This window comes from Corvus brachyrhynchos, unplaced genomic scaffold (assembly GCF_000691975.1).
Source record: "Corvus brachyrhynchos isolate BGI_N302 unplaced genomic scaffold, ASM69197v1 scaffold525, whole genome shotgun sequence".
Taxonomy (NCBI): Eukaryota; Metazoa; Chordata; class Aves; order Passeriformes; family Corvidae; genus Corvus; species Corvus brachyrhynchos.
The window spans coordinates 256,995-271,504 of NW_008238341.1; the positions used below are offsets into that span (position 1 = coordinate 256,995).

The 14,510-nt window shown below is 43.8% G+C and overlaps 1 protein-coding gene and 1 long non-coding RNA gene across 4 annotated transcripts in view; one reads left to right on the forward strand and one right to left on the reverse strand.

Moving 5' to 3' along the window:
- Positions 1–14,510, reverse strand: part of TMCO4 (transmembrane and coiled-coil domains 4) — a 46,553-nt gene that overhangs the window by 24,907 nt on the left and 7,136 nt on the right. Inside the window, exons 1-7 of one of the 3 annotated variants that reach the window (XM_017735091.1) lie at positions 14,340–14,504; positions 11,673–11,857; positions 11,099–11,273; positions 7,184–7,211; positions 4,685–4,817; positions 923–1,020; positions 258–401 (exon numbers count right to left, since the gene is read on the reverse strand). In XM_017735091.1, coding sequence (XP_017590580.1) covers positions 258–401; positions 923–1,020; positions 4,685–4,817; positions 7,184–7,211; positions 11,099–11,273; positions 11,673–11,851 — 757 coding nt within the window. In that variant the 5' untranslated portion in view covers positions 11,852–11,857; positions 14,340–14,504. Of the gene's footprint in view, positions 1–257; positions 402–922; positions 1,021–4,684; positions 4,818–7,183; positions 7,212–11,098; positions 11,274–11,672; positions 14,505–14,510 lie in introns of those variants that run through there. The other 2 variants (XM_017735090.1, XM_008634305.2) reach the window with 2 other exon arrangements.
- On the forward strand, positions 6,817–10,647 carry LOC108446917. The gene is made up of 2 exons (XR_001862255.1): positions 6,817–6,965; positions 10,135–10,647. It is a non-coding gene; the product is annotated as an uncharacterized LOC108446917 (long non-coding RNA).

The window sequence follows — 14,510 nt, forward strand, 5'->3', positions numbered from 1 at the left end:
TTTCTCCATGGCAGCATCTTTCTAACCCAAAGCAGCAAGTTTGCATGTCCTTCATTAACCACACACCAAATATTCTTTCCCTGTTTGGTCACCAGGAGCTACAGAGTACCTTAATCAGCAGTGACATAAAAATCTCACAGATTACACCTCCAATTGCTTCCCTTGCTCTGCAGAGAGCTCAGTGGGGTCACTAACTGTGCTTTTGCAGACATGATCCTGTACCTCGGTGCCTGAGAATGGTGTGGTCACTCTCTTACCAGTAAGACCAGCTCCTGCTGCTCCAAAAAGGGATGCCATGACAGCAATCCCAGCAGTTGATCCTAAAGCAGCTGCTCCAGCACTCCCGATGATCGTGGCAGCTCCCGCAGCAACCAGAGGGGCAGCCAGGCCTCCTGTCAGACCTGAAGATGCAACAAGAGATATCACCGAACTATTACCCCTTAGAAACCCCAGGCAGGCATTTCCCTGTGCTGGGAGAGTGCTGATACTCCTGCTGGAAGAGCTTTTTGCATGTCCAATAAAGGGACTTCCTGAGACCCTCCCCAGGCCCTGAATCTCTGCCCAAATCCTTTGCCTGACTTCAGTAAAAATGAAGAATCATTTCAAAGTCAAAGGAACATTGTGTGGTGATCTGGGGTGAGATGTGCTCTATTTGCTCAGGAAACATTGATCTAATCTCACACTTTCGATTTCAGAGTTGAAGATCTGATCCTCTTGTAACACGAGAGCAAAGAAGGAGAAAACATTTGTAAGGCTGACAACCTCAGTTTAATGCTTCCCCCAGCTAGTGAAGCTACACTGGAATAACTTTTCCAGCTAATTCTTTCATGCTTATTTTTATGGGGCTGAAAATACTTTTCTTGGAGTCAGACCCCTCTCTATCCCTGGTGCTGTGTCCCCAGAATGCCAAGGGCAGCCTCACCAATCACTGTTCCACCCCCAACAGTTGCCAGACCGATCAGCAGGTATCTCTTCAGCTTTTTCCTTCTTTCCTTCTTTTTTCTTGAGACTTCTGCAGTTCTGTGGGGGGACCAGAAGTACGAAAACTAAGGGAAAAGCCTGGTGGATAACACTGCTGCATCAGAATCTTCTTTTATTCTCCTCAGTGTAATTTCCCTCCCAGGAACAGTAAAAAGGAACATGCAGGTGTGGACTGTGACAGCACACTGAGATTTATGAGCATGGATTTAGAGATTTAAATTGAATGGATTAAATGGACCACATATTTAAATTGAAACGATTTAATTGCTGACAAAAGCCAACAGATATTACTTACTCAGAAAACCCTTCCTAATAGGGCTGAAGCTTGTAAAAAAAAAAAAAGAAACAAAAAGTCAAAAGCATTTCATTAACTATATGCTGCCTAAGTGTCCTAAAAAGCCACAAGAAAGCTAAGGAGAAACAGGGAAAAATGTTTGAAATAAAAGGGACTAGGGGTAATTTGTGCTAACAAACAGAGATGCAATTAAACTATTTTCCAGCATCAGTGTTTACTTCAAGCTCCTTTCTAATTGCACATCACAATATAATAATATAATAGGAATTAAACACAATCATCAGTTCATTTGTCTGTGTGCATTTAAGCTGTATTTTAACAAGCTTATCAGAAAGAGGTAAACAAACCTAAAAGGAACAAATACCACTTATTAGCTACTACTTTTGACTTCTCTTTAGTGTCTTTGCTTTTTCTCTTACAAGAAGTGCTTCAATTTCAGAGGAAAGTGGGACAAACAGAGGATACTGGAGTAAGTTGTTTCCAAATGAAGGTTCCTTCTGGCCTGTTTATACAGTTAATCCAGGCCTTGAAACATGACAATTTATCTTGCTTCCAAACTTGGATGTTTTCCCTGTTAATCCTAGCCTAATTTTGGATTTTCATTATCCTTATAATTGCCTAATCCTTCCTGGAACCCCCTAAGCACACTGTAATTTTGATTAAGACAATTTTACACGAGTCCCAAACAATATGCAGCTTTGTGAGGCGCAGCAGGAGGAGAATGGAGCTCAGTGGGTGAAATCCCTGAGTCACTGCACTCACTGGCAGAACTCCCACGGACCTGCACGTCACAGAGATTCTGTCTCCACAGAGACCCTCCAAGAAACCATTGTTCATTACCTTAGGCAGCTGCAAACGTGGTGTCTGCAGAGAACACCACCTCTCCAGTTTCTGCACAACCACAGTCACTTTCTACAGCCCTACGGACAAAGTGGTGTTTGGCTATCAGAGAATCATGGAATCATCGACGTTGGAAAAGATCTCCAGGACCATCGAGTCCAACCTGTGCCCAATCCCTACTTTGTAACCCAGCCCAGAGCACTGAGTGCCATGTCCAGTTGTTCTTTGAGCACCTCCAGGGATGGGCACTCCACTACCTCCCTGGGAAGCCCCTTCCAATGCCTGACAGCCCTTTCCATGAGGAAACTCCTCCTGACTTAACCTGAAGCTCCCCTGGCGCAGCTTGAGGCCGTTTCCTCTCATCCTTTCAAAATGCTCTACTTTGTCCCTTAGTCACCAATCTGAATGCTTGGCTTTGGATAAAATTGCTCCTGGAGCTCTTTACACAAGTGCTGCAGCCGGGCTGTTCATACCTAAGCTGGCAATACCCAGCAATTTCTGTTCTACATGAGGTTCATCAGCTTTTACAGTCACTGCACTGTGTCTGAGAATAATGACAAGAGAGCTGGAACTAGTGTAACCTGGAGTCTGTTGGAATAATGAGCAGCTTGAGTTATGTGGGGAGAAAGAGAGTGGCAGCTAAATCCTGCCTGCCAATGCAGTAAATAAAAGGAGGAGTTTTGCCTGTCACTGCTTCCCTTCTGGAGCTGCCAGCAGCTGCTTCCTAATGGCTCCTCCATTATCATTATCACTGGATTACCAGACTGCTTTTATCCACTGTGGTAATTAACTGCTGCCTCTGGTATTTCTCTACCCTCACTGAATGAGCAGCTTCTTGCCTGAACCACAAATTATGTTCAGAGAGATTGTTATGGGGAATTTCAGGTCATTTTCCAATAAGGAAAAGTGGCAGGAGCGCACATTAGCAAGCAAATGTTGTGATGTTTTCCAGTTTCTTACAGAACTGTGTACAGAAGAAAGGTTCACACACCTGCAGGTCAGAACAGGTTTGGTACAAGTAACATGGATCTAAGTGGTTGGAGCGTAATTCTATAGAGGATTGTACATTTAAACTTGCAGATTCTGGGCCTCAATCCAACACACCATCCACAGCAGCAAAGGCAGGAGCAAAACCTCCTTTTAACAAATATCAGTAAAAACACCTGTACAGGAGCTGCCACAGTTGTTTCTGTTCCAAAACCTATTGCTGGTCAAAGCTGGAAGCATCCCAAGCACATGCTGGTGTTCCCAGCCCCAAAATCTGTGAGGTCAAGGTGGTGATGGGTTTATATTTTGCTTCCTTTCCCCATTGACTCCTGACTTCAAACCAAAGACAGGGTCATGGATTCCCCACAAATCTCAGCCTTGTTTTAGCACAGCAACAACAATGTGTTCACACTGCGGTCTTGGGCTCCTCTCTCCACAAGGATTTTTCTTTTTCCTTTTATCTAATAGACATTTACTCCCACAGCTGCGATTTGGGCAAAGGACAAGGTAGGAATCCCTGGCTCCTTCCACAGCAGACACACAGGAACCCCACTGGCTCGGCAGCAGGGTTTGAAAGCTGTGCTGTTCTTTCGCTGTTATCAGACACAGCTTAAAGGCCCAGCGCTGAGTTTGTTTCCATAAACCACAGCAAAACAATCCCCATCAATACCAACCCTTGCTCCTGCACGCCAAACATTTGGCAGTCCATGATCTTTGAGATTATTCTGACTTTTCCTTTTTACAGTGGGCTATAAAGTTAAGCATTATTTGAATACTGTAATTAGCTGTAACTAGAAGATACCCATCACATGCTAGACCCCATGGTAACATCTGAGCTGAACCATGGCATGGGTGTTGATTAAAGCCTTTATTAGCATTCAGGGTAATCTCACAACTCATTTGCTGAGTTGACAGATGAAAATATTTCCCTTGAAAGTCCACTACAGACATGTTTACTGCATTAAATATCACTAAACCATCACGCAATTCCTGCGCCCGATGAGAAGAATATGAAGATACTACATTTCTTACAGATTCCAAGGATTAATCCTGTATTAATAACAGAATTAGGAGCCAGGTCTGTACATATCTGAAGATTTAGCCTGTTGCTCTCAGAAATCTCCCTTCAATAGGAGTTATCCAGCTGTCTCTTAAAGATGGACAGATCCATAGACAACAAACAGCTGAGGATCCAACCCTGATTATCTGTAGGAACTTGATTCTGCAAGAGGCAGTTCTATCTGAAGGAGACTGGGCCAAGAGACAACAAGATCTTTGTGTTGTATTTATGCAAAACCTACAATCTCTGAGAGGCAACTGGGAAGAGGAACAGAGGCAGCTCAGTGCAGAACAGCCTTTACCAGTGTGCAAGGCCAGGTCTCAGCTCTGATTTTAAGAATGCTGAGCTTTTCTGCTTGTCAGTGCTGCCAGGGCTCTGCAACCCTAATCAAGCCATAAATGACTACAGTAAGAGCCATGTGGGGAATAATCAGAGACTGGACTTAGGCACAAGTAATTACTGCTAAGCTTTTGAGCACTGGCAGTGTTTTTTGATCCCATAGTCAACCCAAATGTTCTTACTCTGACTCTTCCTCTTTTTGTTCCTTCAGGCTCTCAAGCAGAGATTCCTCCAGAACTTCCAGATCTTCCAAGGGGATTCTCAGCAGCTGGCTGACATGACAGATCAACACCCTGGCTCGAGCATCATAGTATCCTTGAAAGAGAGAAAAGCCCAGGAAATCAGTCTAATCAGTCTGATCACACAATTTAGTTAAGGGGCACAGCACTCAAGGAACATGTCACAGAGCAGCTCCTTCTCCCAGGCCCTCTTTTTCTTCCAGGAACATGAGAAGAGACTGATAAATGGAAAATCCTTCTTCCCTGCGAATAGAGCCACCTCATCAGGTAATGCCTCTGTGGCCGGAAAAGGATCTCAGATCCTTTGGTCTCCATTCTCTGTGAATAGAGGCCTGCTGGCAACTTTTCAACAGAGAAATGCTGCAGCAGGACCACTGCTAACTGGAAATATCAAACATGTCTATGTGGGTGGGCACAGCCCACCTCGACTGCACCAGTGCAGGAGATGGCATTTTGTAAAAATGCAGCTCCATGCAAAAGCCTTATCTTCAACTTACCTTGGTGGCAACAAGAGGCACTCGGGAGTGTAAAGCTACACACCAGCTCCCCCAGCAGCACCACAAACTAATGTTTGCTTTTATACTCCCTACTGGAGATGCAAGAGTGGACAGTGCACTCAGACAACACCAGACAGCAGAACTGACTACTCCTGGGCTTATAAGCAGGTGTTCTTGAAGAAAAGACATCTTAAATGTAATAGATTTTAAATTATTTGTGCCAACTCTTGCTTTTTAATGTGTTTCTCTCATCAGCTTCCTGATGTTTGGCTTTTATAAATGGTTCTTGGTGCACTCTGGGATGAAAACCCAATTGCTTTTCTCAGGGTGGGTGAAGATACCAGCAAGACCCAGATACAAAGAGTGTTTGTGATACCTGCTGCACATAGATCAAATATGGCATTGGGCAATCTATTAAGTTTGTTTATTTATTACCATAATTACCAAGATACCAAACTAATTCCGTGCCTTTGATGACACTGTTCATCAGGGTTGTGCTTAGTTGAGAAATGAGGACGGGATTTATCTGCACTCCTTCCCGAAATGTGGCACGTCCTGCAAGTCCAGGCAGGTGTGTAACGAGCCCCCTTCTTGTTTCCTGTCTGCTGACACTGCTGGGCTCTTTCCTCACCAGCCTGGCGGGAAGGCAGCGAGGCTTGGAAAGATTATTTCTTCTGAATTCCAGCTTCGCAAAATAAGAGGTTTTGCAATAACTGACTTGTCAATTTTCCATTAAAAATAAAGCAAGAACAAAACTTGTTTTGTTCTGCAGTGCAACAGGCTAATCAGCAAGCAGTGAGTTCTTTCCTGGGAGAACATGTTAAAACACAGAGATTCAAAAAATGCAAGTAGTGATAGAATCCAGGCTTCTTTTAGAAATGGACATTCTGTTCAGTAGACAGTCTTTATTTCATTAATTTTATCAGATTAATCCATGTAATGGATTGCAAACCAGAGAATTGTTTTATGTGTAATATAATAGATGAGAAAAATCACATTTATTTATAATGGGCTTCACAGGACACTCTGGAATTTATACCCTGAATATTTTTTTCTTTTTTTTTTTAGGCAACCAGCAGAAATTTTTTTAGGCTGAGATTTTCCTAACAGCTTTACTGCCTTCCTAAGGGAAGAGGTCACCTGCTTCCCTGGAAACATTGGAGAAAAACCACCCCACTCCACCACCATTTACACCTGCTTGCCAATGCTTTGCAATAACTGACTTGTCAATTTTCCATTAAAAATAAAGCAAGAACAAAACTTGTTTTGTTCTGCAGTGCAACAGGCTAATCAGCAAGCAGTGAGTTCTTTCCTGGGAGAACATGTTAAAACACAGAGATTCAAAAAATGCAAGTAGTGATAGAATCCAGGCTTCTTTTAGAAATGGACATTCTGTTCAGTAGACAGTCTTTATTTCATTAATTTTATCAGATTAATCCATGTAATGGATTGCAAACCAGAGAATTGTTTTATGTGTAATATAATAGATGAGAAAAATCACATTTATTTATAATGGGCTTCACAGGACACTCTGGAATTTATACCCTGAATATTTTTTTTCTTTTTTTTTTTAGGCAACCAGCAGAAATTTTTTTAGGCTGAGATTTTCCTAACAGCTTTACTGCCTTCCTAAGGGAAGAGGTCACCTGCTTCCCTGGAAACATTGGAGAAAAACCACCCCACTCCACCACCATTTACACCTGCTTGCCAATGCACGGTGTGTGAAGGTACGGGGTGAAGAGTGGTTCAGTTTTCAGTGGGTATTATTAACCATTCCTAATATAAGAGTTGTTTTTCTTGAAGGGGATGCAGGGAAGGAGTGTGCTGCTTTTGCCAGAGAGGAAGCTGAGATGAAACAGGATAGTACCTTTTTGAGCACTTTAAAGTATCAGATGTAAACTCAACTACATTATTTTTACAAAGAACAAATGCTAAGTAAACTTACCATCTCGAAGAGAGAAGGATAAGAGGTCCTAAAGGGGAAAAAAAAGAATATTCAATTTAAAACTGATGATGTAGGTCTGGAGGGATCAAAATGGAGGCATAAAAACCCATCAGACTGATTTAATTACTGCAGCAGCTCAGTTCATAAGTGGGAAGCAGAAAGCCACAATTCAGTGAGGCAGCACAGAGAAAAACCAGTCCGAAATTCTCCAGAGGCCAGTCCAAAGGGCTGGACAGAAGTAGGCAATGCTTGGTATATGCTGAGGCATCCCACATTTTTTGTTATTTTGTTTGTCCTGATCTTACACCAGACTTCAAAGTTTGGAGGAACAGGGCTCTAATCCTCCCACTCCAATGCCTTCTGCTCCCCACACAGTCATACCTACTCACATATGCAACATCACTAACAGGTTTAAGTGTTCCTCTAATGACCCCTATTTTCCTTGGCATTCTGGGAATTCACAGCTCTAGGCAGTAAGGCTGAACTGGCATGAAGTTCTTTTGGATTAAGCGAGTTAGAAAACTCAGAATTTATGGCCATCTGTCAAGATTGAGGGACTTGACTTCTGTGTTGGCTCTTTACCATAAAAACAACGGAAAAACAAATCAATTAAATAGGTGGTTTCTATGGATAAATCCATGAAAAAGAGGCCAGTGTTTTTACAACTGTGTTCTCCTCTTTTATTGCCACTGGACAAATTCTAAGCTCTTTATGTGACTACATTAAGCACCAGCTCAGTTGAGCTGCTTCTCTCTCCTACACGCAAATACAGCACAGCTGAATTTTACAGGGAATCCTTTCAGCCCTCTGGGAACACAAAAAATGCAGCCAAAGATGTAGGAGGCTTCCAAAGAGTTTATGATTATTAGTCCTGTAAGCTCCCAAGCACAATTTGCATCATAAAAACGTCTCTAATCTGAGAGTTCTACACATGAGAAGTGCAGAATGGAGAACAAACCATCCTGAACCAACCAGAAGAGGGACAAACTGCAGACTGTTCCCCAGGCTGACTGGTGGGATGTGGGAATTGGAGACACCAGTCCAGAGGGAGGAATGTAACTGGTTCCCCAAAGCCTGACTACTGGGAGTGCCCAGGGATCAGCTACGTTGGTACCATCACCGCCTCTCTGGGTACAGTTCTGGGGGAAGGGTTGGCACAGAGGAGTCAAAGCCCAGCAGAGGGTGCAGGGCTGGGAGCCTTGAGCAAAAAGCTGACCAAGCAAAGCGCCTCCAGTCTAGAATAAGGTGAAGCTTGTGACCTCGTTGCCACAATTTTCCCCAGACTGACGTAAGCAGCCTCTGGAACAGGGTGATGGCTTGTGGACAATAAACTGAGTGAGGCTCAGGGAGCTGGGGATATGACTCAGGTCCTGTCCCATCTGCCCAATATCACCTGTGGCACCTTGTATCAAACCACCCCAAATATCCGGCCTAAGTAAGTACATATGTGCATTTCAAAAGTCACAGATGCACGTAGGTAAGCAGGTGATAAACTGGAACAACTGTTTTTATGGCATCCGTGCCAGTTAGCACTCCCAAATTCTCCAGTTTAGGCTGTGCACATACTGCACATGCAGGCAGCTGGAATTCAACCAGCAGTGACTAGATTAGTTCACAACTGGTTTGTTTTTCTCCCTAAGCAGCGGTTGTTATACTGCAGCGTTATTTTGAAGTCAGTGTTTTGAATCTCCCTGAAAACTCTATGACAAAACAACCACCCATATGATTGAGAAGCCCTACAAAGGAAGGGGATCTTTTCCAAGCTTTTTCTGAGTTGATGCAAGTTCAAAATCCATTTCCTTAACAACAGATAGCTCCAAATCCACATTGCAGTGAATGTGTGTAGGAAACCACTGGAAAATGGGCATTCTAAGTATGCTGAGAGCAAAAAACCTATTCATAATAAACATTTTCTGTGTTTTATCACCTATCACCACTTCTACACTTCTTTTATTGCATTGCCTTCCCATACCACACCCACAGTCTGCTATGACTACTGTCTTTAAAGGATTCAGTTACCACCATCTGCCTGTGTTAGTCATCTGCAATGAACACAAAGCTAACAATCCATAATCCTCACATGTTCATTGAATTAATGGTGAGCTCACATCTAATCTCCTGACTTCATGGATCATGCCTTCAGCTCCTTTGAGATGAAGGGCCTTCAAAAATGCAGCATTAGCGCCAGCAAGGCCCTGCCACAGAACACGGCAAGCAATTAAAGCAGATACTTAATAAATAGTAAATATTGCATCAGCTGCAGCTGAATACAAAGGAGCACAAGCACCACAAAGCAAAAGATCAATAAATCATAAAGCTTTGCCCTGTAGCTTGTTTATTTTCAGGTAAGAAGGAAAAACCTGACCTCAGCTTATCACCCATGTTTCCCCAACACCAGTGTTTTTTTCCAGACACACCTCTGCTGCCTTGCTCTACTAAAGTCTTTCATTCTGTCCTTTCTCAGACAAAATCAATCACCTTGCCCATGCAGATGACTGTGCAAGGGATTGATGCGGTAGCATTAGACTGATAGTTATTCCTCATCTTTGCTTTCAACTGATCAAAGTTGTCTATGGTTTCTGTATTCCACCCAAATCCAGGGCATATCCTCCGTTTCCTGGGTCAGAGCAAAATCCTGTGTGCTCCCGCTGATCCAGAGCCACTTTTGTAAAAGCACAGGGAGCCCTTGTGCAGCGTGAGCTCGGAGCAAGCACAAGCTAAATTTCACCTTTAATAAACTCAGCAGCAATGCAGGAAAACCTGCCTCAATGTAGAGAATCTACCCTGAGGCAGAGAGACTGAGGGAAACAACGCAGGAAGCACAACAAGGCAGAAAGAACAAGTGCGGACGTATTGAATTTGAGGAAATAGCATCCAAGAGCCACTTTTATTTTAGAAGATCTTCTCTAAATTATTAATTAAGCTTAAGATCTCTGTTGCTGTCCTTGTAGTGTTGTAGGACCTTGGGCATTGGAACATTCAGAGGTTTGGAGCAGATCCTCTGAGGCAGTTCATGGACTGACAGGAGACAGAAGAAGGTGGCTGAGGAAATGGGAGCTGGTCATGGTGACCAAAGAAGTTCACTGCTCTCTTATCTCCCCTTACACAGCCAAGTTCTCACACCTGCTGCTCTGCTGGGCCATTGCTCAAGGTGAGTGTGTGATAACCCTTAATCAATCAATACAGAGCACTGGCTGCATGCAGGGTGTCTGGCACAGGGTGATACAGCACAGGGTGACAGTGCCCATGTTCTGTGTGGCACCAGCAGCAGCCTAATGCCCTCTTCACCCAAAACAGCGTAACAGGAAGTTGGATGAGCAGAGATCTTCCCCAGAAAAACCAAATGCTGCCAAAATGCTTCACCTCTTTTACCTTTCCATCAGCTTTTACAGCAGAACATTATGGAGCAGTCCCAGTTTTACTTTCTCAGTGAAAGAAAATAAAGCCACAATAATTTCCTTCTGGTCAAAGCTTACTCTGGGAAAATGACTTTGGAAATTGTGCTCCTTGGAGCATGTATGTGGAGGTGGTTTGTATTACATATACAGTGAAGGGGCTTTTAAACAAGTGAAAATCAAGTCTATTGTGTTCAGAGTGTCACTAAAATCTGTACAACACGTGTATGAATGAAAACCATTGCAGTAACACAAAGTAAAAACTTTGTCAGTTCTCTGTTCTGTAGAGCGAAACCATCAAAGTCACAACTCAGCAGACAGTGGCCTTGCCTCGTGTTCATCATTTCCATGAGCTCTTTATGGATAGACTGCCTGTCCCCCCACAGCTGCTTATAAATAGATGCCTATCAGAAATATTGATTTTATTTCCCTGACTGCACAAACAGCACTTCAGCTGCAAACAGACACGACAAACCTCTTTTGCAAAGCAAACAAGGATGAGGGGAGCACATGGACTTACCTGGGTAATGAGAAGTGGATTTTCTTTCAAGATGGGATCCTTCAGCAAAATGTCAGTGAAAGTTTCTGTGCCCTCCCCTCCTAAGCCATCAGCAAAGGCTGTCATGGCAGCTAAGACAGCATCAGGCAGGTCCAGCCACTTCACAAAGCCCTTGATGAATTCTGTCCTGAAAGAGCTGTAAGGCAACAGAAGCAGTTAAGGTTTCACAACTGGGTATTGCAAGGCTCCACAACTGGGTATTTTTGGAAGCTTTGAGCAGTCCTTGGTTTCAAACATTGGTTCACACAAAAATCAAAGCATCAGGAGTCAGCAGAAGGCGAATTGCTAAACCAACTGGCTAAATAAACAAGGAAACAATCTGAATGGGGCTAGACCTTGCTTCAGAACATGCTTTGATGTCTGCAGTGTTAATGGATGTGTTTTGTGCTGAATTGTAAAAGTCTTACAGGTGCAAGAGAGAAAGGATCTTCCACTCCCCCAGCTTCAGAAGACCCCACACAGAGTCTGATACCAGCTCTGGCTGAGCCACCATCCAAAATCCACCTGCCCTGGCCAGCCCTCTCTCCACTTGTACCTTTGCTCGTTTTCAGGGAACAGCCAGGCGAGGGATATGCCACAAAGTGCCGCGTAGGCGAATCTCCCCGGTTCACCCAGCTGCCGGCCCAGGAGCACACACGGCTCCTTCTCCCCGCCATGTTCAGCCTCCTTGCGCTGCTCCGAAGCCCAGCCTTTCCACTTCTCTTCCACAGCCATTTTCACCTGCAAGTTCAAGGAGGAAAAAGCAGCAGAAAAAAAACCAACAGCAAACAGTTGGAAACCAGGAAGTGAGGAGACAAATTGTCTTTGTTTTTACTGCCACACTTGCTGCTGGAATTAAGTCAAGTGTGGCCAGGTCCAGCTTGTCTATTGCCCCCAACACACTGGTGTGACCAAAGAAGACACAGGACCAGGACACAGATGAACAGTTCACCAATTCTCAGAAGTTTTGCACGAAATTAGCTGACAATAAATCTTTCAACCTGCAAAAGGAGAAGTCAAGATGCAAAAGGACTGGGCTCCATCCAGTCCCACATTTACTGCAAAAATAACATGAAAATAAAAGCTCTGCACCTGGTGCAGGGACCAGTACGGATGCCTGGGAAATATTTTTCCTCTCTCATCCTCAGCCCAAGTTGCTCCTGTTTCTTTTGCTGATGGCATTAGGGAAGCTGAGTCCAGCTGCAGCCTCTGAGAAGGACTTAGATGTGCCCCATGGTCATTGCTGTGCTTTGCTTGTAATATTCCTCCTCTACACAACCTGCCACTGCTTTTTTCCTAAAAATAAGATCCCCACGCCACATGAATCTTGAGCTGGGCCAAGATATTACTTTTTAGAGTGTAGATGTGCACACTTCCAAGTGAAGGGCTTCCAGCTGCTCCCATGACGGTGCCAGCAGCAAACTGAGACCTCAGGCAGAGGTGACAACGGCTCATTTCAAATTCAACCTGGGTAACAACCTGCCCCAGAGCTCACTTCCATCACCTGGAATTTCTGCTCTTTTCCTTAAGATTCATTTGGTTTCTAAGGGGCCCAAATCACCCATTTTATGTTATAGTTCAAATTAAAATGTTTCCTTTCTTCCACATCCTGGCTAAATAGGAATTAGGAGCCCACGACACTACAAGTGACTCCTAGGTGATGCAGATACCATTTATGGATAGTTTTAGAGCCCTAAAATAAAGAAGTGCAATAGAAGCCACTCTTTTTAAAGCGATTTTATTATCTGCATGCCATCTGTCATGGTCCTCCAGGAAAGGTGTCTTGTCCTGCCTTCCCACTCAGAAACCCTAAATATCCAAACTTCCAGACCAATTTTCCCAGGAATAATCTAATGCTAAAGTTTCAGTAATTTTACTATTATTTGTCATGTCTGCTCACCTCTGGACACATTATGGGAGACAGCACTGAAAATAAAACCCCTTTCCCTGACAGATTTGTTGATTTCTTAACTTGGGCTAATATGAAAAGTGAAACAGCTAAAAAAGATCAATGAGCAATACAACTGTTTATCCTAATTTCCTAATAACATAAAATATGGAGCAATAATGGAGCAACACCACAGTGGTGCCTGGCATGCAACAAATAATTCAGAGTGCTGAGCAGCTAAAATACCCATAGAAAGTTTCTGGAAGACTTTGCTCTGAAGATGCTCAGATCAATGTACTTGCCTCTACAAAGGTATCTTTTCCCTGATAAACACGTAGGAAAAAATGGGCTTGGGATTTTCAGACATGCAGCGTAAAAAAAAAGGGCAACGAGTGATTCACTGAAGAAAATTTGGGCCAAGAAGTTTTGCTGCAAATCCAAGACGCAGGAATTGAGAGTTAAAAACATATTCCAAAAGTTATTTATTCCAAAAGTTTTTAAGTCTTGTGGCAATGGAATTCTCATCTCTGCCTCGAACAGTGTGGTTCAGCATCAACAGCACTGCCATAATCTGAACTGTCACTTAAAAGAGAATTTTTTATCACTTCCAGTTCTCATTTTTCACACAAAGCCCTTTGTTTTCTTGAGAGATGATGTATTTTATACAGCAGCTCACACAATCCTGGTTGGAAAGCAGAAAGATAATTCCTTTGGGGATCTAAAGCTGTACGATACACGTGTTCCCTGCAGCTGAAAGAGGAAACAAGAGGCATGGCAGCATCATGTTTGTCCTAAACTATGACAAAAGCGACCAAACCATCATCTCCACAACCCCCACAAGTTAATAAGGCATCTCATTAACTTCAGAGAAGCGGTTGTAGATATTTATTCAGATGGGGCTGGCCAAAAAGTCCTGTGTAAGGCACAGCAGGGACAGCACAGCCCGACTGTGGTTACGCATCACACACAACACTGTGACTGAGGAAATATTTGCGCAGAAGAGATTTTTTGGGGACTTGCACATGGCTCCAGAGGTGCTGGGAGCACCACAGCCTCTGCTTTTAATTCGTAGATATGAGCTATGAACACAGAATGCTGTTAGTTCAGTGCTGTCTCAATGCAAATACACATGAATGCGATATGGATGGGCCACAGGGATCAGAGCGTGAGGGGACAGGGCCATGGAGAAGCCCAAAGCTTAAGTAGTTGGAAAAGTGAGCGTGTTTAATTCAGTTAATCTTAAGGTTTGCACAGCAGCGGCTGAGATGTCCTCAACAGGAAAGTGGGCAAAGCTGCGGAGAGGGAAGAGCACATTAAGAAGCATGAAGGCATCACCTCAGCTGAGGAAGCTGTGAGGTGTCACACCGTCACAGCTGCCCGTGTTCGCTTTTACCACAAGTTCTTCACGTCTGAAGTCTCTGCTGATCCAGCACAGGCACTTATTCACGGAAAGCGGCGCTTCTAGCCACGCTGAGGGGAGGAAGCAGCGCCCAGAGCAAGGGAGCG